At 45.3% G+C, this 26,847-nt stretch overlaps 1 protein-coding gene across 1 annotated transcript in view; it reads right to left on the reverse strand.

Moving 5' to 3' along the window:
- The window catches only part of NTM (neurotrimin), a 276,438-nt gene extending 269,982 nt beyond the window's left edge, over positions 1-6,456 (reverse strand). Inside the window, exon 1 of the mRNA XM_008574793.1 lies at positions 6,230-6,456. Coding sequence (XP_008573015.1) covers positions 6,230-6,321 — 92 coding nt within the window. The 5' untranslated portion in view covers positions 6,322-6,456. The remainder of the gene's footprint in view (positions 1-6,229) is intronic.
- Between the last annotated feature and the right edge of the window lie 20,391 nt (positions 6,457-26,847).

Genomic DNA, 26,847 nt, shown 5'->3' on the forward strand with positions numbered 1-26,847 from the left:
AAAAAATGACAGAATTTACTGATTTAAAGAAGGGTTGGAGGGGGGTTGAAAAGAGCAAGACAAGACTGAAAAATAACATTTCATGGGTCCGAGAGTCTGAGTCGCCTCTCCTTGTCTCTCCACTCGTGTGTTCATCCACTCATTCCACATCCTCAGGACTACCTGCTGTATGCACTACTGATCTCTGCCCTCACGAGGCTTCCGTGTTAATGGGGAATAGACACACGAAGATGATATACACGCTGAGCTGCTCCTCCGGGCCGGGGCATGGTGTGCAGAAGCAGCTCTGGAGTCCACAGCCCACTCCCAAGGCCACTCATTCTCCCCACCCCACCCCACCTCCTCTCTCTTCTTTTTAAATTGTCAAAATTTGGAGCAGCAGTATGTTTTAGTCATACCTCAGTATTTATAGAACAACATGAACATTTCTGATTCCTAATTTTATAAGGGGAGGAGTTCGTGGTGGCCTCTTTTTCCGCCCACTGCAAAAGTGAACATACATAAACCGAAAGCTGCTCTAGATGGTTCCTCTCACCTCACGCCCTTCCCCCTGAAAGTGCACCTGCCTTGAGCCCTGAAACTCCGGCACACAGACCGTGGCCCTCTTGGAATACTGTCCCACAGAACTGCAGGGAGGACTAGCATTTATTGAGCACCTACTGTGTGCTGGGTCCTGTGCTAGATGCTTAAAATAGATCATCTCCCAGGACCCTCACATATAAGCCTGCCAGAGACAGCTTGTGATGGGGTCATGCAGAGAAGAAGCTACGTCTCAGAGAGGTTAAGGAAAGGGACCAAGGCACGCAGTTCCTGGGTGAGAGGGAGTTCGAGCCTAGCCCCACCTGGGTCCTGCTTTCACATGACTTGCCTTGCCTCTGTGCCTCTTGGCTGTGTCTCTGTCTCTCTCACACACACCCCCACACACCTCTTTGCTTGGAAATACCCACTCCTGACGGGAGCACTTAGAAAATGCCTGTTTACTTTCTTGTCCTCCCTGCCTGTTGTCCCAGGCTGCAGCTGCTGCTCCTGATGCTGTAGTGTCAGCTGCCAAAAAGCTGTTTTTCTTCCACTCTAATAAACATGTTTCTATTCATTTGTGAGTTGGTGTGTTTGTTTATCTGATGGGCTCCTTCCATTTGAGCATGGCCAGATAATGTGTTAACCCCTCCACGGCCAGATCTCTCCCAGTGCCAGCCCCAGCCCCAGGCGCTCAGGCTTCGCTGTGCTCAGGGGTAGTGCTGGGGGGCGACCGGGTCTGTGAGAGATGAGACCTGCAGGTGAGTGGGGTGAGGGGCAGAAACAGAACATCTGCGTTCATTATCCTAAAACGAATTGAATGCCAATAAAAGGTGTTCAAGTGAGAAGAGCTGAGAATGAAGATTGACAGTCAAAAAAACAGCCACGTTTGATCCAACCTCAGTGTCAGCCCCTCCTTTGCGACATGGCTCACTCCGTTCCAGAGCTCAGCAGGGAGCTGAGACCCTTGCCGATTTAATGTGCTGGTCCTGCCAGCGTTTGTTGATCAACCCTCATACAGTGCTGACTACATTGTTTTAAGTGGCTTACAAATGTGAGCGCATTTCATCTTCATACCAACCCTGTGAGGTACCTATTATTATTCCCCTCTTACAGATGAGGGAACTGAGGCACAGAGATCTTAAACATCTTGGTCGAGGTTACACGGCTAGGCTTTGAACCCACAGAGTTCACTGCAGTGCCATGCTGGTTACTGACCAAAGGACACTTCATGTAGATGTGTGCTGAGACCTGAAAGTCAGTTAATGGGAATTTCACATTCCTTTCTAAATAAATTAATGAGAAAGGGCCTGATGTAGTGGCTGATACCCATGCTCAGGCACTTTCTGCTATGTGACCTGGGATTAGTGACTGAATCTCTAAGAGCTTGGAATTCCTCATCTACAAAGCAGGACAATGAGAACACGCTGAGTGGGTAGAAGCAGTAATTCAGTTCAGGCCACTGGCAGAGTGACTAGTGCCCTGTAACCCTGATCATGACTGTTACTGTTAATGGCCATCTACCCAGTGTGTAGTAACCTTGACAAAACCTTTCAGAGGACTGACGAGAAACCCAACCAAAAAGAAACAACAATAAACACATGCAACATACTCATTCTGTGTCTGTCCAAAACCAGTGCTGTGTCTGCACTGCCAGCAGAAAGCTGAATGCCCAAATGTCCACTGCAGTTCTGTCCCCTGAAAGGCGCATCTCCTAACCCTGGGCAGAGCCCTACGAAGAATGCCCTGCTGCCTTAGCTCCAGCACCTCTGGGGTCTCTTCAGGCTCCACTTCCTGCTCATATCATCCCGACACCTATCAGGGCATTCCTGCACCATGCCCTTTAATGCCTCACTAGGACACCCTTTTGCTCCTCGACTCCTCCCTTACTCAAGGACAGTTCATTCCAGGCTCCACCCCAAGCAGGAAGGGCATCTGATCGCTTTCCACGTGTTCCATCTCAATTCTATAATCTAAGAGAATTATTTGCTTAAGTGTGTGATATGGGGGTTAGCTTTTGGAAGGCCATCAGTACCACCTGAAGGGATTCATTTTTACCGTTCAAGATGGAAATAATAATGCTTCTAAATATCTAGTTTGTAAGTGAGTGTGTCCACTCCTGTCCCTCCCTCCCCTCCTCCTCCTGGGTCTAGGTCGAATATTCTGTATTTAATCTGTTCACCTGCCATCAGTATGATCAAGGAGATGCCAATCTTCCTCCAGCTCTCTGCAAACTAACTGTGCCTCTATCCACTTGCTTTTCCTATCTTAAAGAAATATTTTCCATAGAAACAACATATAAAGCTGCTCTGAACTCTACAGAGAAAGGATTTTACATCAATATGCATTCAAAATTATGTGTCCATCCAGTAGCAAGTGTAGACAAATGGCTTTGTAGGTAAATCTACAGTTTTGTTTAAAGAAAAATAAAAGTCAGGACTATAAAAGTTCTAATCTCGAGCCTCTTCTGGAGCACACACAGCTTAACGAGGGGTCCTCGAAATGTAGAAAGATTCATATTATCTTTTAGTTTTGTTTTTCCACAAACTTTTTGAAGTACCCTCGTATATAAAATCCCAGGCCTGCTGTACAGCTGGAAGCTGACGCTACACTGTGGGAATAAAATTTTGTTTTGTTTTGTTTTGGCTGTTTTTTTGTTGGGTAACCATTATATTTGCTCTTCTAAATAGACCCTAAGATTTGGTGCAGCTACTCTGGTGAGGAACTGGCAGCTGGTACCGGAAGGGAACACACCAATTATGGCAATCAGCACAAGGAAAAGAAAAGACATACATTATGTGCTTTCTGTGTTAGGAAACACCTGGGTGGCTTTAGAGACGATGAATCCTCTATTTGAGCTTTGGAAGCGGCGTTTACTTAATTTTTGAGACCTTTACTTGAGAGGTCGGGTGGTGGGGGAGGAGAGAGTAATTCATCTTCAGTTTTCTGTTATTTCACCCTCATAAGTTCTGTCCCTCCCCTCATCGATCCCCTCCCCAACCCCCGTTGCATTGGGAAAGAGACGAGAAGGTCCCTATTGGCATTAGTTTGTTTTGGTGACTAGATGTTCTTTTTCCTTGGCCTTGACGAGGTAGAAGTAGTAGCTGTAAGAGTTGACGACAACAGAGTCCCCTGCCTGGATCTGTCCTCCATCTGTCTGTGACCTGACAAGCCTGCCTCATTTCTATCACCTGGACAGGGACATTTTACAAGGTCAGGCCCTTGGAGTCAGCCATGCCTTGGATCAAATCTCACCTTCACCGCTTGTCTGGTGAGTGACCTTGAACATGCTACTTACCTTCTAAGCCTGTGTCTCTTTATTGGTAAATGAGACCAGTGACAGCTACTGCCTCATAAGGCATCAACTTAAATCAAGCACTCCTTGTGTTCAGTTGCTTATTCTTTTTGTTTTGATTGGTACACCGTGGCCACCAGCGATTTTGATCAAAAGTAATGCAAATGCCATAGAAAGCTATCAAATACTGAACAAAAAAAGCAGTATCAGTACTATTTTTATTGTTATTATTTTAACTCTTGCATTAGATCCATTTTAGAGGTGACAAAAGACATCATGAGAAAAGAAATCACAGAGATTCCTCCTTTTACTTGTGTGAAACTTTGAGATACCTCACATAGTTAAGAAATACACACTGTGAAATATTAGTAAAAGCTGAAATGAGGACTTCACACACACACACACACACACACACACACACACACACACACGGCCTGGAAAACAGGATTGTGAAGAGCAAGAATTAATTCTGCTATTCCACCTGCCTCACAGAAGAAAGAAGGGGGAAAAGGAAACCTCCAAATGAAATCACATTCCCTTCAGATGTGGAAGTTGGAGTGAATAAGCGATCGACTTTTCCATTTGGTGCTTTAATCCCCGTCCATCAGGTTTCCTGCTGTTTCTTGGCTAGAAATGTCATTATCTATCACTCTTCTGGAATGAGCAGGACTAGGTACATCTCTGTGAATCTCCCTCTCTCGCCCTGATAAGCATGTCAGAGCTGGGAGACTGTTGACAAGATTCACATTTTCAACTGATAAAGTGCCATTTACACTATGAATGCCAAAGAGTGGTGGGTGTGGCTTTCAAACATTGCTCTCCAAGGAGGAAAAGAAACCAGGGCTCCCCAACTCAGAGAGAATGCTGGTGTCCAAAGAAAGAAACAAAGGTAAGGAAGGGAAGGAGGGAGGGTGGATCTAGGGAAGGAAGGCAGGCCAGGGGCTGGGGTGGGGGGGCTTCGGTTAACAGTCATGTCCGTTCTTACTGGTGAAGTCTTGGGATCATAGCTTTGTGGATTAAAGATTAAGAGCAAACTAGATACGTATCTGTTGAGGATTTAAGAACATTTCTCTAGCCCACCTGGATATTTTCTTAACATGCAATATTTTTATTTTCCTTTAATATTTAAGCGACTTTTCACATAAAAGTCCTGATTTTTTTGTTTTTCATGTATGTTTTTTCTTCTCACATTTTAAGGGTCAAATGCCCGCCATCAATTTAATCAATCCTCTTTGCCTCCAACCTACCCCCAGCCTAATGCAGTCAGCCAGCGAGCCCACTGGTCAGGGCCCATGGTTTAGCCAGCTTCCACGGCACTGGATCCCACCTTCAGGGATCACAGCACAATCAGCAGCCAGCACCAAGGAGGCCCCACATTTGCTTCTGAAACAGACTCGGCACTCAGGAGGAGAAGGCTCCTGCGTGGCTATGCTTCTCCCGTGCAGATGGAGGCAGCTGCGTGGGGAGTGACAAGCGGCCAGGGCTTACCAGAACTCCTGACACCTGCTTTCCTCAGCAGGAGAGGGGGTGCTGGCGTGTTCCCGTCCTGCTGACAGCTTGCCAGCTTGGCCACCATCAGGGGACTGCATGTCCAGATAGTCCAAACCTTCCCCCAGGTTCCTTTGTCCTCACCCCAGGGGTTTACACAGGGGACCAGCATCACAGGAAATATACGAAATAATATACAAAAGGGATAAGAAGAGAGAATCAGCTCACTGTGGCCAGAAACCTTACTTCCTTTTCTTCTGGTCACTATGGGCCCCAGTATCCCCAGAAACTCCAGAACTCACACAGACTGAAGATAATAGAAGACACAGCAGTTGAGATTACAGAATCAGGATCCAGAATTCACAGATTCCAGGCCTTGGTTTCAATACATATTAGCTGTGTCACAACCTCTCAGTGCCTCAGTTTCCTCCTTTGTAAAATGGGGATAATAACAGTGCCTGCTTCACAGGGTCATTCTGAGGACAATAAGTTAACCTCGGTGAAACACTCAGAACAGTGTCTGGCATAAGAAGTGTCATTATTATTATGATTATTATTTGCAAATGAATAAATGTAGGTATTATCAGTATTTTTCTACCAATTTGACTGAGACTTTGAGAGATTCAAACTGACATATATCTGACTCCAGAGAGGAAGTCCTTAACCACGAAGCAAGACACACCTCTTTTGATCAAGGTCAGCCAACCAGCTGGCACCAGGAAGACATCCTTCCCAGCCCTGACACACAGCAAGGCTCAGAATTCCTCAGGTCCTACTTCCTGAGTCCCTACTACAAATCAGGCATAGTTATGCAAAAGAGGAAGGAGACAAAGCAGGTGCTTATTGTGTCCACAGGAGGCGATACATACAAATGTGCGAAGAGAAACAACAGAAGCTGGTAAAGGAAGCCAAAAGAGAACAGCCACTCACCAGCCCCTGAGAGCTCCGCCTCTGCCACCAGGGGTCCTGCCACACTGGCCCTGCAGGTGTCTCAGCTGCTTCTGGCCTGGACACCTGCTCATGAGCAGTTCTGCATCCACTCCTTTACCTAGCACCTCCTCTACAGCCTGTAAGTCTCAGCTGAAATGGCACGTCCTCATGGAGCTTCTAGATCCCCCGTCTAGACTTTGTCCCCCATAGGCCCTCTCATAGCACACACTCCTTTAAAGCACAGACCTCAATAGCAAGCGATTATTTGTGTAATTACGTGTTTACGCCCATCTCCCCACTTGATAATAAGATCCATGAGGACAGGGGCAGTTTTTCTCTTGCTCCGACAGGGAGCACAGCGCCAGGTATACAAAATAAATCACTACTGAATGCATCTCCTCCAGGGATAGAACTGCCTACTGCCTTTCCTCCCTTCTTTGCTACAAACCTATTTCAGGAATATTCAGAGCAAGAAAATCCTTGCAGGGGTGGGCTGGCTCACAACAGCTGTGAGGGCCAACTGTAGAATGTTCTGTTGCTCCAAGAGGACAGGGGCTAGAAACACAGGCCCTCAGAGCCCTTCCAGCTGCAGATGCAAGGTCTGCATATCTCTCAAAGCTCCCTACTTGGACAGAGGCTGTCAGCTGCTTGCCCTGGCTGGGTGATTATCAGCCAGCCAGCTGGCCTTGGAACAGTGCACAGTACTCCAGGAGCAGGGAGCCCACGCCCCCTAACCCACCCTCCTTCCCTCCCCACTCTCCTGCCAGTATTTTCTCTCTAAACCCTAAAGTCACCCAACAGTGTTAAACGCTGCCAGTGGCCTCAGTAAGGTAAGTGCCAGTGAGCAAATTTCCAATTGCCTTTTGGGATAGCCCAGCTCAGAAGTTGGAAAGGTCAGTGAGAAAGCGAGGAGGGAGATCTGCATCTCCCAGAATCACCTGGTGAGAAGGCTGCAGATCCGTGTGCATCAGAACTGCCAGAGCGCCTCCAGGAGAGACTCTCAGAAACGGGCAGTGTTGCCTAGAAGGCGCGGGTCCTCCATCAGGTAGAAGGTATGTCCAAGAGACAAGAGCTTTAGTGGCTAAAGAGCACCCTGGCTGAACACTGATGAGACATCCCATAAGGGACGCCACCACTGCCACAAGTAAGACCTGGCCCCAGGCGAGTGTGAGGGGAGCAATTGGGCCCCCGCAGTACTGACAGCTCCCAGGCCACCAGCCGCCAGCCAGGGCACCTCCCACTGACACAGCTGCAAGTGTTTTGACTTCAAAACTGAGTGTGAGTGACACCTGATTCTCGCTCGCTGCAAGTGTCTCCTCCTGTCTCCTCTTCTTCATAATCTCCATCCTTGCCCCAACCCAGCCTTCTTCCCAGGACTCTGGTGTGGACAGAAGAATGGCTCACCTGCTCAGGTGAACCAGCTGCAATAGCAGTGACAGGGACATGGAACGTCCCCTCGCCTGCCTTTATTGTTGAAAATGCCCTGTGTGCCTATGAGCCCCACGGTCTCTGCACCCACGCATCTGGCAACATCTTCCTCCAGGGCCCACTGGGAGTGATCTTGCTGTTTTCAGGCATACTTTACGATCTGACTTTTCTTCTTTCTGTTGGATATGTCTGAATTGTTCTTTCGTTTCTTGTCAGTAGTAGCTTTAAAGGCACGAGGCTACATCACCCTCCAGTTATAATTTCTTTCCATTACATTTCCTATAACCTGGTCATATCTGAAAACCTGAATTTCCTTCCTTCTGAGCTCAAAATTAAAAACAAAATAAAAACAAAAATTCTGAGCAGCAGTGCAGAGTCCTCTGTCATGGGTAAGTCAGCCTGGAATCTTCTACAGGACAGGACTGGCTCTCCAGGCACTTTTGGGTGCAGATAGGTGCTGCAGGAAAGTACGCATGGCTATTGTGTGTCTCAGCACCTGCTCAAAAGAGAAACAGCTCTTTCCTTCTGGAGTCTATTGTTAGATTCATTTTCTTTCTTGTTGCTGTTGCTGTTTGGTTTGCTTTGTCTGTCTGGAGGACGGCAGGATGCTTATGCTGAGACCAACATGACTTCCGCTGGGATTTCTCAGCTCCTGGGTCCCTGAGCCATTGGGTTGTCATCCGGTCCCAACCTTCCACAGACGTCAGCCACATTCACACCACTTTCTCGCACAAAACTTCAGAGGGAGTCTGGAATCAGGACAAGACATGCAGAACTCTTTGTGCACTGAGGGATGAGAAAAGTCTGTTCTTTTTCTGTTTCCAGAGGTGAACAAGCAAAGCTTCGAGGGCCCTCAGGCCTGCCTATTCATCCCCAGAAAGCAATGCTGGCTTTCTATTCTTGGTGCTAAAGACTGGCTTAACAATTTCCCACGCAGGGGCTGGGAACATGTCTACGGTGTAGACCCAGAGATCTTCACAAAGCACAAAAGACAGTCTGCTCTTCACCCTTCACGGGAGGCTATTTTGCTCTGCTGTGGAGCTGGAGGGAGGGAGGCATGTCTGTGGTGGGTGCTATTGTTCAGCAATGTACGCCTTCAGGCTTGGCAGGGAGAGGACTCCCGTGTACTGGTCAGGCGGCAGTGGGATTCGAGGCTCTCAAGTACACCCTTAGATCCTGGACTCATCCAAAAGGCAGGTAATGAAGGACTTCCTCCTAAAAGTTTGAATGTGGCTGAGCAGGGCAGGCGTGCAAGCATCAAGCGAAGTGCACACACAGCGGGAGAAGGTTCACGTGAACTCACTAGGAATGCAGGGCAAAGTCAGCACAGGAAGTAAGGACTGTGAAGGTATAAAGGAAACCCAGCTCTACACCCAAGACATCACCACTGGCCCACCCAAACTATGACCTCAGTGGGAGGTCTCATAAGGGTCAAAGATGCAGTACAGTCCTCAAGCAGTTGGGGCTTCATTGGGAGAGCCCCTCAGAGTTCTCTTCTCTGCCTCAGAGTAGTTATGGGGAAAGACGGTGGGGTCCAGGGTGACAGAGGCTTGCAGAGGAGCATGCATGTTGTCCTGCTCAGCCACCACGGTCCAGAATCGAGCTGCGGCTGGGCAACCAGTGTCTTCTCAGGAACATCAGTAATGACTGGGCCCTGGCAGACTCCCTGTTTGCAGACTAAGAAGCCTAGTTTTGGAAATCTGGAATTCACTTCAACATGAACAATGTGGTTGAGACCAAGCCTCTGAAGGAAGACAGCCTCCGTGTGGAAGCGCTGCTGACCAAAGGCTCAGAGATAGATGTTCACAAGGGATATGACATCAGGATTCAGCATCACGCCAGCCTGGAGACCTTGCTTGAAATTTAACCTCAATGTTACAGGACAATTTAGGGAATAGGATAAGGTTCTCTTCCTGAACATTCAGTGTCAGAACCCTGCTCATTCTTGTACAATGACCGACGTCCATGTCAGATCCCAGCCCATGAGAGTACAGAAGACTGGACACAGGCAAAAGAGGTCAGAGCAAAAACTGGGGGACCAGGCAAACCTACGTTCCAGTTCCAGATCTGTTACTTATTCACCATATGACCATGCACAGGAAGCGGTCCGAGCCAAGTGTCCATAGGTAAGAATAAGATAATGTTATGAACCTCCTCGGGTTATTATAAGGACTAACCTGGGCAGATCTTAGTGTAATTTCTGACACTCAATACTCAACATGAGGGAATAAATGGCAATTGATAGATATATGAGAGATGCATAGACAGAGAGGGAGCACTCGGCTGCCCTCTCTGCTTCATACCACAAGGGCCCCTCGCCTTTCTCTAAAAAGTGCCTTATATTCATCCACACGCTGAACAGGAAGACGGAGAACTCAGGGGACGGCCGTCTGGGAATGATCTATTGTCCGCATTCTGCGTGTTCCAGGAAACCTGTTGTCCCCAGGAGAACAGGTGAAAGCCTGATGCTGTTAGAAAAGTGGGGGAAGCTTTCTGCCTAATTTTTTTTATTAATGGTATTAAAATTTCTTTGCATAAGTCATTAATCATTAGGTCATATGAAAGGCTTATGTTTATTCAGAGAGTATAATAACTCACAGCAGTAAGGATGCGTGAGTTCTCAACTGGCCAGTAGAAGTGCTGTGTTGTTAGGCAAAGGAATTGATTTTTTTTCTTTTTCCTTTTCTTTACCTTATTTATTTATTTTTATTTAGAACAGTTAGTTCAATTTAACAAACATTTATTGAAAACCTTCAACAAAAATAAACACAATATGGTCTCTCCAGTGGAAGGCTCAGAATGATAGCAAAAATAACCAAATGTCAAGAACTGTCAACATCTATTTCTTGGGCACTTACTAGGTGCCAGTCTCTGCGCTAAGCACTTCATTCACATTATTTTATTTACCTTCTTTAATCTTCAAAACCATCCTGTGAAGTAGCACCATCATCATCTCCATTTTGGAAACATTGAAGCTTGCACATGTGGAGTAACTTACCCAAAATCATACAGTTAGGATGGTTAGAGTCTAGTGTGCAAGAGACAGCTGCACTGATAGAATTCCATTTTAGATTCTTAACTTTACATAAGCAACTATATTTCTATGCATAACCTGTACAGAACCTGGACAGCAGTTATTTGCTCATTTTTTTATTTTTCCATCCACAACACTGCCATGGGATAGACGTTCAAAAAACAGCTCAGAAAAAATGGTCACCAGTTCCAGGGTCTCTAAGAAAGTTAACTGATGAGCCAGGGACACTGAGATGTAGGGGTGCCATGTGCCACAGGAGAGGAGAACAGCCCAGAAAGGAAAAGCTCAACCCTACTACTATTGATCGATGTTGAGAATGTGCTTCAAGGAAACCCCTGTTCTTGATCTAGCTGCACTCAAATCCGAGAGTTAAGCACATCCCATTTCTTTCTTGTTGAATTATACTTAAGGAAAGGGTGGATGATTCATGGAATAGAATATTAAATGGCCATTGATATCATGTGTCTAAAAAATAAATAACAGGAAACCAAAATAGTATGTTTGTAAAAGAAGCTGAACATAAGGGGATACACCAAAGTAATCACTTCAGATATATCTATGTGTAGAATTATAAATGGGAAAAAAAGAAATGTTATTGATTTTGAAGAGCACAGTCTAATTACCAGTGCATTCGTAAGGGCAAGCTCCATTACTCCCGCCCCACCCCGCCCCCCATTCTCTCTGTGACTTCTTCCCTCTCCATTTCTCTCTGTCCAGCATCACCTTTTATTCCACCTCCTTCAGACTGCAACTGCCTTGCAGACCTGCCAGCACTTAACCCTTCAGTGAGTACAGAGATGCTTAACTCCTTATCACAGAAAAGGTGGATCCCCACAAGAGGCAGAACACAACTAACAACCTCATAGGAAACGCTCCAGCTGTTATGATGAAACGAAAAGCATCCTGTCCCTTCATGCCACTGCATTGTCCCTCCCAGCCAGTGCTGCACAGAGGCATGCTCAGGGAAGCAGGGCTGCTGCGGAATGCAATGGCGTTAGAGGGCTGCACTGTCCAGAGCCCTGTTATGGAGACTAGTCTTCCTTGTGATCAAGGACACACCCGTCACGGCAATGGGACGGCTTTGCTGTCTCACGTTCCCCACGTGTATCCTGTGTCATCATCTTCTCTCATAGTTGGGTCCACCTCAGAAATGTGGCAATGAGGTAACAGCTAGATCCATGAGAATACAGTCACACAAATACTATTAAATGACAACATTCAGGAGAGGTGTCCTCTCTCTTGAACTGACATGTCTACTGAGTTCTACAATGCGCATTTCTTTTGGCCCCAAATTATCTAGTTCTGAAACACAAAGAGACTTGTAAGCCCTAATTTCCATGTACTGCAGCAGGAACATAAATTTTGACATGTAAATGCCTTATATTTGCATGAAATAAGAGTCACACAAGCAAAGTTATTATCACTTGAACCCTGTTATAAGCAGACACTATATATGAGACTGAGTGGCCATCAGCCATAGCAGGGTCTCCTGGTAGGACAACAGTACTCCCAGACTTTCCCTGAACGTCTGATGCTGGACTGGTTTTCCTCTGCTATCTAGCTATGAGGAGAATAGTTGAATCACAGGCTTGAACTGACCCAGATGCAGTGGCTAAGGGCCATAATGTGTGACCACTTCCCAATCCTCTAGAAACTATAAATGAACCCAAATCAACAATTTGTGAAAATTGCTTGAGTCAGGGTCTATGGCTCCATGTAGGGCCACACGTGCTCCCGAGTCTCTTGCTTTGCTCTGTGCTGGACATCAGTGATTGTACAGCCACAGAGGACGCAGAAAGGGGCTTGGTGAGGTCTTGACAGTGGGCCAAAAGCACCCTCCCTCAATTTGCTGAAATGCAAGTGGTTATTATTTTTTTAAGTGTCCTTTGTTAAGTGACAGGGGTCCTGTCATATAATACTGTGAACAGGTATTTCCTGTGAACAGGTCTGCAAGCATCTGAAGACAGGACCCATCTCATACTCAGTTTTGTAGTTCCAGCTTTAACCTCAAAGGCTCTTTGTTTAAGAAGTGAAAATCCTTTTTTCTGTTGGGTGGAGACAATGGAAGTGGCCAGCAGTGAGCTGGCAGTCTTTTCTCTGAAAGCGTCCAGGGAAACTTCAGCATAACATTGAAAACATTCATTGAAAAGATTCATGTATGGGAAATCCCAGCATCTGGGACATTGGAAAGACTGGTGGGTCACATCAGCTTTTTTTTTTGTTGTTTTGTTTTGTCAAATTGTTCCTTTTAGCAGGAAGCAACACATCCAGACATCTGGAGACCCTGCAGAGACCTGACCGGCCAGCAGGAAGTTTAAGCTTCCCTTGGGCATTTCTACCTTCGACAGCTATCTTTGTTCTAAAAACATGGCCACTCCTCTGCTAATGCACCAACCATGATTTTCTCCCACAGAATTAGAAAGAGACACATGCTACTTGGCATCTGAGATCAAAGTAAAACGCTCCCTCTATGTTCTTACGCAATTACATTCTTCATTTTGAGTCTAGAATAAAATGTGTAGATGTGTATCTGCCATTTGAAGTGTACGAGGAGATGACATCGTGAGCAGTCTACCACTTACCAGCATTCAAAACACTGCACAACGGTGAACTGAACGTGGTTAACAGAAAGGCAGGAGCCTCATAGAAATTAGGTGATAATCCTGGTACTCACTCCGCAGATGGGAAACCTGAAGTAACAGCTCAGGACAACTAACAACAAATCCCATGACCACAGTGAGTGTTCTACAGTTCATTACTCTGCTGACACGTGGAACCTACTCGATCTTCAGAACACGACATATTCTCCCCATTTAATACGTGAGGAAACTATGCTCAGAGTGGTTTGGTGCCTTTCCCAAAGTCATACCGCTCCTACATGGGAGAGCCAGAATTGGGCCTCCTGCCTCCAAATCCACAGTCCCTCTACTGTTTCAGGATTGTCCAGTGACTCAGAAGCGGTGGCAAATGTTTACCCCAGACCCTGGCCTCAGGCATGTTTCTTTTCCTGCTCCCATGTACCATAGAGAAGCAAGACTCCTAAATCTTGGGTTTGCTAATGATTGCACATTCATACCCACTGAGCAACAGAGATATATCTTGGGGAATAATAGTTTAATAATCCTACAAGTCAGCACATTAATGCCCAGACACAAAAATAAAATGTATGACTCTCTAAATATGCTTAAGGTTATTCTGAATATATCTGAGGGAATCTGATGAGCAAAAGTCCTTTGCTCTCAGCACTTTCAAGCGATTCCAGTGACCATCCTTCACTTCCACATTCTCAGCAGTGGCACGGCTCCTCCAGCAGTTCCCTCCCAAGCCCTCATGAATTTGAAAAACAAAAGCAAAACAAAAATGATTTCCCCAAAACACACCACCTCCCTCTCTGTCTCTGTCTCTCTCTCACACACACACACACGCACACTATTAAGAAAAAAGGCAGAGCAAAAATAACAGAGACAGAGGATGGCCTGTGAGTTTCACACAAAGAAAGGCTCCGATCTAGGTAAATGTAACTGAAATTTCTTTCCTTGTAAATGCTAAATATGCAAAACTCTAGCTTGTTTATTTTATGAACAGAAGGGCAAAACTAACATTTACTGGATACCTATTCTATGCCAGGAATTGTGTTAGGTACTTCCATATATATTAACTAATTTAATCTTTATAACAACCATGGGGATAGCTATTATCCCCCCTTTTAAATACAAATAAAAAAATCTGACCACTTAACTGATGTGCTCATGGTTATATAGCTAGCAAGTGGTATGTTGATATCTGAACTCAAATATGAAACCAAAGCACATGCACAGATAAAAATCTGTTTCCTTCTCTTGCGTCCTGATAGATTAATTAGGTCACCTATTGGCAGAAGAAATGATTCCTATAGAGGCTGAAGAGGAGGAGAACACAGGGAACTTTGTTCTCAAATTTTAATGGCTACAGAATATCATAATGGGCTGCCCACCACTCCCTACTGGAAGGCTTACAGGGAGGCCTGGGAGAAAAGGGTGATGCCTAGGATCTGGGACCAATTACTGGTTCTGATCAATATCCCCAACATTTTCCTAATCTTATGTTAATGAAATAAGAAATGCCTTCAGGTGTGCTGAGGAAGGCGGAAGCTCTTCTACTGAAAAGCGTCACCAAAACCACCCATGTCTTGGTGCATGCAACTTCCATGCCGACCACCCCTGCGAGTTCCAGCTTTGGGAACATCTAGTCTGCCTCTGGCCTTTCAAGTCAGCTCATCTCACCTATGCTGTTTACAATGGCTGGCCCAGGGAGGCCAATGGAGCTGCTGTATCCCACTGATGCCTACACATTACTGCTCAAATGCAGAGCAAAGTTCACAGAATGGGCCTCAGGAGAGTGAGGTTTAAAAATCCAGAAGCACACCAGAAAAAAAAGAACAGGAGGTCTGCCTAGGTGGAGCACCACGGTGGTGGAGTCGACTGACAACATGCAGGAAGAGAGGGAGATGTTGACTACAGGAGGGACATTGAGCACATGACAACGACAGATGTGTGTGACTTCCTTTGGGATCCCACCTTGCCTGGCCAAAGTGGGCTTTCTTCGTGGGGGCTGATCTCCCACACCTTGTTGACTACAGGAGGGACATTGAGCACATGACAACGACAGATGTGTGTGACTTCCTTTGGGGTCCCACCTTGCCTGGCCAAAGTGGGCTTTCTTCGTGGGGGCTGATCTCCCACACCTGAACTTGCCTGAAGTCAGTCTTCCATCTGCTGACAGGGCACCAGGAAGTCATGCCTGGACAGCCAAGATGATGGTGGCATTAAGTGTAGCAACAGCAACAGCTGGCACTGACTGGCCACCGACCTCGTGTCAGTCGGTGCTAAATGCTGCACGCATACGCTTGTTCACTCCAGTCCTCCAAATGGTGCTGTCAGGGAAGGCCAGTATCACCCCAGTTTACAGTCCAGTTTACAGGGGCTCAAGCAAACTGATGCTCAGAGAGGTTAAGTGTCTTGTCAGATTTCAAATAGCCCTGCTTGACTCAAGACCATGATGTCCTCAGGCACTCACAATTGCCATGTGGGAGAACCAAACGTTCCTCAACTCCACATGTTAGCTTCTCTACAATGAGAAATCTTCATTCTGTACTCAAGCTGTAGCCAAGGCAGGTCATCTTGGAAATGCCATTGGTCAAGGAATGTGTGAGAGTAGCAAGCAGGGTCAAGAAAGGTGAATTGATGGGACTAATCCTTTTCCCCTAGTGAGAACAAATGCAGACTCAAACGGAGTGACTCAGAATCACCAATGTAGGACAGGAATTTGGAGGGACCAGGAAGCCCAGAAGGCGGTACACACCAGAGGCAAGCCCTAGTTCTCTTCCATCATTCATGCAGGTGGAAAACCACTTCCAGTCTGTCCTGCGTGTGTGTACACATGCACATTATTATATTTTGTTTGCAGATCTGCCTATTTACATAGTTAATTTGGGATCTGTTTGCAAACACAAATTAGTTTCGTGCAAATTACTCTGTGCACGGACATGGAGTTATCTGCTTCAGCAGCTTCCCAGCATCAAGAGTGGCTGCATAGTAGCATATGGCTGTCTATATATAATCACAATATTACCTGCACATACTAGTTACATAGCAGTTACATTATAATTAGTGCCATTTTTAAGCCATTCAAAAGAAAAAAGGGTATTTTAATTAAATCAGCAAGGTGTTTTGATCAGAGAGAAGAGAGAGAGAGTGTTAATGATTCACAGCGTTCCATTGAGAAAAAAGTAATAGGCACACCAGCGCCTTGCTGGCTCCCCTGTGGGGAGGAGATTTTCTGATAACAACATTGAACGTTGTCATCCCATGACCTTGAGTTTCTCTGCTTTAATGATGCCATACTGCTTACTGCTTTCTGACTCTCCTCTGCAGGAGGACTTAAAACATGGAGCCAGACGACTGTCAGAGTTGGAAAGGACCTCAGCCATTGTCTGGTCCATCCGACCATTGTCCAGAGAAAGCAACTGAGGCCTAAGCAGGCAGAATAGTAGAGTCCCAATGACACCATTTAGTGGAAAAACTGAGACCAGGCCCCCAGTCTCCTGCCTTGCCATCCAGTGCTGACTCCAGCATGCACCCGCATCACTACATGGCTGTCACACTTTGTAAGGGCAACAAAAGAGTCCCATTCAGTCCATTTCCCCAAAGATTAGGAATCCACACATATTAGACATGCTTGGAATGTGAAATAGCATCATACACATCAACTCATAATTAATAAAAGTAAAGGGTCGGGCCGGCCCCGTGGCGCACTCGGGAGAGTGCAGCGCTTGGGAGCGCAGCAGCGCTCACGCCGCGGGTTCGGATCCTATATAGGGATGGCCGGTGCGCTCACTGGCTGAGCGTGGTGCGGGCAACACCAAGCCAAGGGTTGTGATCCCCTTACTGGTCACACAAAAAGACAAAAAAAAAGTAAAGGGTAAAGGAGCTTCTCACAGGTCATCCAAGCAAATATGAGGTAATATTCAAATTTCTTCACATGTTTTCTAATCGTTATGCTATTGAAAGTGTATTGTTTCCTAATGACAAAAATTCATTTAAATGTGTTAAGAGAGGAAGGAGCCAAGCCGTGTTATTTGAGTTCCAGATATACCATTCGCTTGGTGACACTGGCCAGGTTACTGAAGCTTCTCATGATTTCTCCATGATACTGAATTACACACTTAAATGCTTTCCTCTCCTTTTTCATTATAAAAAGGAATTTTTCTTCCAACAGGCACTGCGTTAACATGAGCTTCAAATTACAAGAGCAGGAGGCAGTGACATAATCTTGAGGTTGATATTGCCATCTCATCACCGAGTGGGATGGGTCAGAATATCCCTTACACCCAATTTCCCCCATGCTGCCAAGTGCAATATTCTCTCCATCCGCTCTTATGAAGAAAATGCGAACTTAGAGCCTGGGGGCGGAAAGCCACAGGATGCTGCTATTATCACCAGGCCAATTGAGGAGAACAAATAGCATCGCAGCATAATCAACATCTTATCCCAAATCGTTCTGTCCTTCCTCCCTAGTACACCATTTAACACTCCATGCAGAAGAGACTGAGCATCCTTAGTAGCATAAGACAAGAAACAGACCACAGTAGAACAGGATAAGAGATTGCCGGTGTCCATCAGGAACAAATGACCATGTAATAACTCTGTAATTACATGGTAACTAGAACTGATTGAGCCTGTAAATTATATCCTTGTCACCCCGGGTAATGATGCAGCTCTATCTCCCATCTACACAGAGCAGCAGCACATGGTCCACAGTCACTGAGAGATAAGGGAATTCTTGGCTGCTAAAGCAGATTTGCTGCTGATGATAGGTGGCAGAGAGACAGGCTGAAATCTGGGATTTAATGATTTTCCAGTTGAGGCATTTCTGCCTTGCCAGCCAGAGCAAGACGTCCATTACCCAGCCAGTGCTCTCCATTCTCAATCAGAGGGATTGCCTACGGTTCCCCAAATTAGAAGTGAAAGGAATAGGCTTCATGCACCCAGTAATGTTAGACGTGCACATGGGCACACACACACACAAACACACACACACGCACACCAACAGCCAATTTACACTCACTGAAACATTTAATCTGCAGACCTTTGAAACATCACTATTATGGCATTTCACGAAATATTTTAATACTGGGAAGGATATTGTCTCTTTTTATGCAACATTCTCTCTGGGACCATTATGCAGAAGCACTAAGAAATTCTGTGTGGTAGATCATTCAGCAAATATTGTTTGACAGCCGACTGTGCATGCAGCATACTGCTAAGTGTTAGAGACCAAACAAAGAGGCATGACACTCAGTCCTCTCCCTCAAGGAACTGAGTCCACTTACACAAATGACATAAATTCATAAGAAGTTAAACTATAATGCCACAAGGCAGTATACAATTAACTGCCAAATGACTGTGCAGACAATGAGAGCCACAGCAGTAGAGAAAAGAAGGAACTCACTCTGGTGTGGTGTCATCATAAACAGAGCTTCTTACAGATTACAAAGAACATCTAAGGGAGTCCAAATATCACTTCATTTAAGGTCTGTCAGAAAGGACATTTCAAATTTCTCTCAGTCCACAGCCCTCTCAGTTCTCCAAAAGCAAACAAAAAAACAGAAACATTTTTTCATTAATGAAAATCAGAAACCGTGAGGGAAAAAATATGAGAAATATGAGCATAAGTAAGTTTAAAACGGTACGTAATCAAGATGCTAGGAGACCAGAAATATGCTAATAATGGCAATATCCCTCTAGAGTTTGAGCTCTCATAACTTGGGTGTATATGCAGATAATCTGTCCACAGTAGTAGAAACAATTGTTGATAGACACAGGGATTAGCAACTAGTCCCAGACCTGGAAAATTACAATCATCAACTTAGGAAACTACAAAAGCCTTCACTAAAACATTCAGCTGTGGTGCAGTTAAATTGGGACATAATCCACTGGGGAAGGATGGGGTCATTTCTCTGAGACTGTGAAGAGAGGAAAAGAAAGCCTGCCCTCTCTCCAGGTTCTTTGACCCCTAAACTCCCAACCTTCTGATGGCTATCCAAAACTAGGTGTCAAGTGAATAGCAATGTGATAGAGTTTCTGTACAGCTATCGTGGAGGGTTCACCAAAATGACCTCTAGGGTTGCATCTGAATGGAGCATAAACTCATTTGCCATTGTCTATCTGCCCACATGAGCAACCTTCCGGCTGGCTAACCCCCCAGCCACAGAGCTCCAACCCCTGCCAACCCCCCAGCCACAGAGCTCCAACCCCTGCCAACCCCCCAGCCACAGAGCTCCAACACCGTGCAAACGTTCTGCACTGCTGTGTGAGGTACCCACTTGGTATAGATCCTGAAGATAGTCACACTGAAGTTCAGGACCCTCCTGAGTCCAGGGTGAAGCAGACCTCCACGAGGTAAGCCAGGAGGGGTGGTGCCTAGCAGTAGTGGGTCTCTAGGTGAGAAAAAGATGAAAGCACCAGATGGTCTGCATTTATCTACAGAAGGACTAGACAAATAAGTGTGCCAGCCTCTGAAACAAGAGACAGTTAGCATTCCCCAAACCCTTAAGTACCTGCAAGATCTCAGTGAAGGTTTTCTTATTCTGAAATAAATCAGTGCTATCCAAAGAACATATCTTTGCATTAATATAATCACCTGAATTTTGCCAAGGTTAAAAAGAGTCACACATTTGAACAATGCCTCCAAAAAAATGTCCTAGTTAACTATAGGACCTTGTATGTTATTCATCTCTGGGTCATCATTTCCTTGCTGATAAACAAAAGGATTAGACAAGGTGATCCTTAATGTTCTTCCCAAACTGGATAGTCAATGAATTAGAAAGGCTGTAATGACCAGTTCTTCAAAAACTAATGAAGAGTAATCACATCCTCAGTGGAAAGGAGCTTTGCTCCTTTCCTCTCCACTGTGGGTGAAGCTGTATATAAAGAATAAGAGACTCTTGATTTAACCAACCATTAAGTCTAGGCCCCTAACTTATTTCTGACTCAAACACATTTTTTTGTCAAAGAACCAAGCAAGATCCTAGGGACTGTACTATGGCCAGGTATGGCTGAATCTGCAGGATCTTCCATTAGAGTTCACACTTAGGAACTGTATTGGTAACGGTTCTATGCTGAAAACTGTGCTGCTCATGCTGATCTGATTCATATGACACATTCCTACAAGAAAGTAACAGCTTCAAGACCACCGAACTGCTCACAAACAAGTGAGCCTTCAGTTGGCTTCAGAAGGTAGTCCCTTCTCCTTGTCAGATCTCAATGGAATGACAGGACTGGACTTCTATCTACACCTGCAACTCTCATTTTATTTACAGTGACCACAGATCCATATCTCCTCCCCCAGAAAAAAAGCTTTCTACTTTGCATTGGAATTTATCTTCAATAGCTGCTGGAAATCATTACCACACAATAACGTTCTATTCACCACTCATGTTATCTCTTCATCTAGGCAGATTGCCAGACATTTGACTGCCTGACACCAAGTCCATTTGGTGCACGACAAAAATAGAACCTTATGTTGCCTGGAAATAACATGAGACACACGAATCATCTAGTCGGGGATGATTGGGCTACTTTCTCTTTCTGAGGAGTTGTCAGAACTCATGTAAATCATCCAGTGCTGCCTGCCTGCAGCCATGAGCACACTCTCATTATCTGTGGAGAGTGGGCATGAAGGAAAAGCTTTTGAGTTGACCCAAATTATTCTGAATCCCAGAGGTGAAGTGATGCGGTTTAGAAGGCTATGTGGCTATGGCTGTATCTGGGCCATGATTACCTTCGGCTGGATTTGTCGACCCAAATGTCATTTCTGTTAAATTCAAAACTGTTTATTGTGATCCTACTAAGTGCCAGATACTAATCGAAGTATTTGGGTTACACTGATGAATATAGCATTTTGCCCCAGAGAAGATTAATTTAGAAACTTATGCAAAAATAAGTACACATAAAGTTAAAGTAACATGATGACACACGTGAAGAGGATGTCAGCAGAGTACTGAGGAAGTGCTGAATCCTAGTTATGAGCCCAGAGAAGCCTGCTTAGAGAAGACACCATCTCGTGTCATGGAGACACTGTGTCAGGTGGCTTAAAGAATGAGTAAATGAACACGAAGGGCAGGAAGGCCCAGAGGACATCCCAACTCAATTCAGAGGTGAACAGTGTTGGGGAGGGGACTGGCGAGTGTGGCACCTGTAAGGAGGTCCGCATCCCTACAGCACAGAGGAAGAGTGGAGGTTCCTACCTCTCCAATCACCAAGGGATGTTTCATGTTGCATATGTTGAAACTGAGGAACCTATTAGACATTGACTTGGACGTGTACAACATGTAGTTGGAAATACTTTCATTACCTTCAAGGGACGGGCCAGGGTCAGAGATGGTGAATGTGCCGCCCCTGCACACAAGCAGCTGTGAAAATACTGGAAATGAATGAGACCTCCCAGAGGGAGGGCTAAGAACCGTGGGTCTTGGGCAGACCACTGCCACAGGAGGGAAAGTGCACACAGGGAGACAGAGCCACAACAGCTGGGAGCAGCACGGAGAAAACCAGGCGAGGAGGGCAGCCTTGCAGAAGCCACAGCGGGGAGGGCTTCAGGAGGGGCCAGTGGTGGGACCACTGGAAGGCAGCAGGGAAATCAGCACGTCAGAGTGCACTTCGGGCAGGTGCAGTTGGGAAATTTGGTCAGAGCAGATTTAATAAATGCTGCAGTTAGAATACAGATTCCAGTTGATTAAGGAATGAACAGACATAAAAAAAAAGTAGGCTATTCTTCAAATATGTCAATTAAAAATGAAAAATATAAGTAGAGAAAGGAAAAGATCAAGGGCTGGGGGTGCTTGAGCATGTCATGTTTTAAAGGGAAAAACTAGGAGAGAACAAGAGGATTTAGAGACTCCCACACATAAGAGATTACGTAACAAATTCTCTCTGACTCTAAGTAAAATATTTTCAACATACAAAACAAATACACATCTAAATCTATTACAAACTTTCATTTATCCCCGTCTCCAGCCTGTGACTCTCTCTTGAGCACTAGATTCATACACACAATGGCCTGCTTGGCATCTCCACTTGAAATCTATCAGGCATCTTAAACCTCACATGATCAAAATAGAGCTATAGATCCCCCACCCCCAGCCCACGAACCTGATCATTGTCCAGTCTTCCCTCCTCATTGTTCCAGGTTTTTCAGCTAAGAGCCTTGGAGTCCTCCTTGAACCCTCTCTTCTTGCCATACCCAACATCTGATCTACCAACCAATCCCAATAGCTCAACCTGAAAAAAAGAGACCCTCAAAAGGACAATTTCACACCGTCCCCACTTCTATACATAGTCAAAGCCACTGTCATCTCTCATCTGGAATATGGCAACAGTCTCCCTACTGGTCCTCTTGCTTCCAACTTGACCCACAGAGTCTATCCTCTTCATGTTCCCATGGTTACCTTTTGAAAATGAAAGTCCTTGGCTCGATATTCTTTAATGACTTCCCTTCACACAAAGAGTAAAAGTCAGGGACCACACCCTCTGGCATGTGTGGTGCACTGCGCTACTGGTCACAGTGCTTTGCTCCTTTCCTCTCCACTGTGGGTGAAGCAGATTTTGCTACCTGTCTCTGGGGCATGGCCATGTGACTTGCCTTGGCCTGAAGGATGTCTGCAGACAGAAATGAGCAGGATTGAGAGCTGCAATGTGCAAGGGTGGCACAGCTGTCCTCCCGTTTGGGGGATACTGCTGGCTCTTCAGCCTGGGCCCCATAATGAACACAGGTGGAAGGGGCCTGAGCCAATATGCAGCCTGCAGCCACCACAGCCAAGCCACAAACCAAAAAGTGAGAAAAAATGCTATTCTCTACGCCCATGAGTTTTTACGCAGCACTGTTGTGGCACTAACCAACCAATTAAATGATCTCACTTCCCACTAGCTCTCAGCTGTCATCCCCTACTTCCTTGCCTCCCACTCTCTACCTGAGCTACATCTGACTTTTATTTTTCCTGGCCTCAAGCATACTCCAGCCACAGGGTCTTTGTATGTACCGTTTCCTCTCCCTACCCCACTATTGGGAAAATAGAATAATTTAATCAGGCCCCCTCACCTTAGGTCTGGTTGGGGGGGGTGCAACACATTCTTTGTAAATAAGTTGTGTGGGGATGGAGTTAGTGCGCATGCACAGCGCTGTGACTTGGCTGGCGTTGACTGCCTCAGAGGTCTGCTCAGTGCAGCCATGCTCTCAAACCTACAGCTCCACGGACCTTTTTGCCAGTCACCTAGCTCATTGACCTGCGTGTGAAGGGTCTGGTGACACAGCCTGGCATGTGAAGGGTCTGGGAACCCAGCCTGGCATGGGAAGGGTTTGTGACCCAGTCTGAACAATGGGCTTGAGGGGTCTGTGAGCTCCAGACCCAACCCTAGCTCGACAACTAGCCCAGTTGGTGCAGGATTACAGGCAGGTAAAAGAGCTCAACACCCACAATGTCGAAATGGTTTCTCTCTTTACTTCCTTCAAGTCTGTAATTAAATATCATCTTAACAAAAAGGCCTGTCAGGAGAACCCCTACTTCCAGCCCCCTTTTAATTCCTTGCCCTGGTTTATTCTTCTCCATAGTGCTGCACAGTACAAATGAGAGATTATATTTATTTATTTTTTAGCCTATGGGCCAGAACATTACTCCTGCACATAAAGTCTGGTTAATAGTTAAACAAACAATAGTTTAAGTTCAGTTCTCCCTGTCCTGTAGAGCAGTGTTTTTCCTAACTGTTGTATGTATACCATGAAGAGATATGTGAGACAATTTTAGAAGATAGGTATGGGCCGGCCCGGTGGCGCACTGCTACAGTGCGCCGCTTAGGAGTGCGGCGGCGCTCCCGCCGAGGGTTCGGATCCCACATACAGACCGGCCGCTCACTGGCTGAGCGAGGTGCGGGTGCAATGCCGAGGGTTGCAATCCCGTTGCCGGTCCCAGTCTGGTACGGGCGCGACACTGAGGGTTGTGATCTGTTGCCGGTCACGAAAAAAAAAAGACAAAAAGGGGGGGAAAAAAAAAAGAAGATAGGTAGACTAGCTTTCATATAAATAAAATGTATTTAATTTTATTTTAGGTTGAGGAGGCAGGGTCGGGGCTTTAAGAGTAGTTGGTGAAAGGGGTGGTAAAGGTAAGCATCAGGAAGCCAGGCAGGTGGCGCGCTTAGGTGCCAATGATTCCAGTCACCTCTGGAGCCCTTGAGAGCCCCTCCGCATGATGACAGAGCCGCTCCGTGACGGATATTTACGATAATGACCTACGTACCAAAATAAGATAAATGATGTTCTCTACGCTTTGCTCAATAAGACAGAACAATAATATATTTCAGAAAAAGAACTCTATCAAAAAGGATTGTAATGTTTTAAGTTCAATTTAAAGGATGATAGCTCAGTCATATGACAAATTCATTCATGTGGAACATTGCTGGTGCCTCATAAATAAGACTTTCCTGTATAAACATAAGGATTTGTAATGAATTTGCTGATTATTCTTTCCCCATGAATAATGGACGGAATTGATTTTATACCCACACTTCTTCTCTGACCTCCTCCTGCCTCCTTCATATGGTTTTCTTATTTTCTCTTTTAAAAAGTCTGCTTGTAAAAACAGATAGTAGCAGCGATAAGTTCGTGTTAGCTCTATTTCCCACTTTTCCACCACTAAAGGCCCATATGATTACTTTTCTGCCTGACGAACTACATGGGCTAAATTTGTTATATGATAATTATTGGAGCGAGCAACTTCCAGTTTCCAGTCTGGCACCTAAAGAGTCAGAAGTGATAGTTCCCTTCACACAACAACAGCAGAAAGCCGAGCAAACCGAGAATCAACAACTCTTCTTTGACTCCTCAGAGGTTACAGGCGAAGCACTGCTGCAAATCTGGAAACAGACAGGTGGACACAGAGAATCACAACTCACAGGAGTGGAAGCCCAGTAGCCCAAAAAACAAAAAAAAACACCTCTGTGGGAACCAGTACTAGGACAGGAAAATGTAAAGGGGACTTAATGACTTGCTGGAGGCTCAATGTGCACAAGTCTGAGAGGTAGAAACTCCAGAGGTACCAGACTTAGGGGGACTCCACACTTTATAAGTTTTACCTCCAGGGACCCTGCTAGGTTCTCACAGTAAAGATCAAAGAAAAATGCCCTCACACTTCCAACAGGGGGAGAGGAAAGACAGCCACTTTGAAATATGCCTGGAGCATTCCATTCTTCTGATCGAGACCTGCCCTCAAGAGAAATTATTTTACCAGAGCCTAACCAACCTGGGGAAAGGGAAATACCCAATTCCAGCACCTTTTAGAGGCTTCCTATCTTTCCAAAGGAGGAAAAACAAAACAAAATGAGACACACTTGTGAAGGTCACAGTCCAGGAGCACAAGCTCTATAAAATCCTGAGACCCAATCCCAGGACTGTAGTCCGCCCCGCTCCCCCCACACTTCACCACCACATCAGCAGGGGTCCTGTATAATAAGGACAGGGGAATGCAAGTGAAGGAACTGTGCATGTCTCAGGTGTTATTTAAGGAGGAGTTTCTAGGGAAATCAAAAGACAACAAGGGAAACAAAAGCAAAGACACCAGAGGAAATGTTAGCCTCTGACTTCTATAGCCACGGTAAACAAGCAGCTCAGCTCAACCCCTAGCTAGAAAAACATGAAACAAGAACTAAAAACCTATTTACTGCAGTTCTTTTTCCAGCTGTATCATGTCTGGCTTTAAACAAAAAAGTACCAAAAATACTAGAAAACAACAACCAAAGAACCTCTCTGTTTCTGTTGAAGAAACACAGCAGCATCAGAACTGCATGCAGATTGGCAGAGACGCTGGAATCACCAGATTGAGAATTTAAAACAACTATGGTTAACATGCTAAGGGTTACAAAAAATGACTACATTGTGTAATGTTTAATATACTATGGATATTCAACACTGCACCCCACAGATATGTACAATTGATTATTTTTCAATAATTTTTTTTAAAAAACAGAAGCAGAATGAAGGGATCTGAGTGGTGCAAGGGGTGGACTATATCAAGAATATCCTGTGTGCTACTTAAAGAATGTTTGAGCAGTGAGGAATGGGAGTCAAAGAAAAAATGCTGAATGCTTCTATCCTCTGGACTGACAGCTTTGAGATGCATTTTATAAAGCTCCTCAGAAGATCCCACAGAGTCAAAACCAGGCACCTATACCAGTTGTGTGTGTGTGTGTGTGTGTGTGTGTGTGTGTACACATACATACATACACACACCAAGGGTCCTAATGGACAAAGGAGACAACATATAAGACAAATGCATCGTATAAGCAAAAATATGAAAGCTGTAAAAAAGCATCGAAAGGAAATAATGCTGAGGATCAAACACATCGTAACAGAAATGAAGAAAGCCATTGACCGATAGACTAGATACGGCCAAGGAAAAACAGTGAACTTGAAGAAATATCACTAGAAACTTCCAAAACTGAAATACAAAGAGAAAAAAGACTGAAAAAAATGGAAAGGAATATCCAAGAACTGTGGCCGAACTACGAAAGGTGTCATATATGTATAATGAGAATACCAGAAGAAAAAGACAGAAAGGAACAGAAGAAAT

The sequence above is a fragment of the Galeopterus variegatus genome, unplaced genomic scaffold, assembly GCF_000696425.1.
Source record: "Galeopterus variegatus unplaced genomic scaffold, G_variegatus-3.0.2 Scaffold1107, whole genome shotgun sequence".
NCBI lineage: Eukaryota > Metazoa > Chordata > Mammalia > Dermoptera > Cynocephalidae > Galeopterus > Galeopterus variegatus.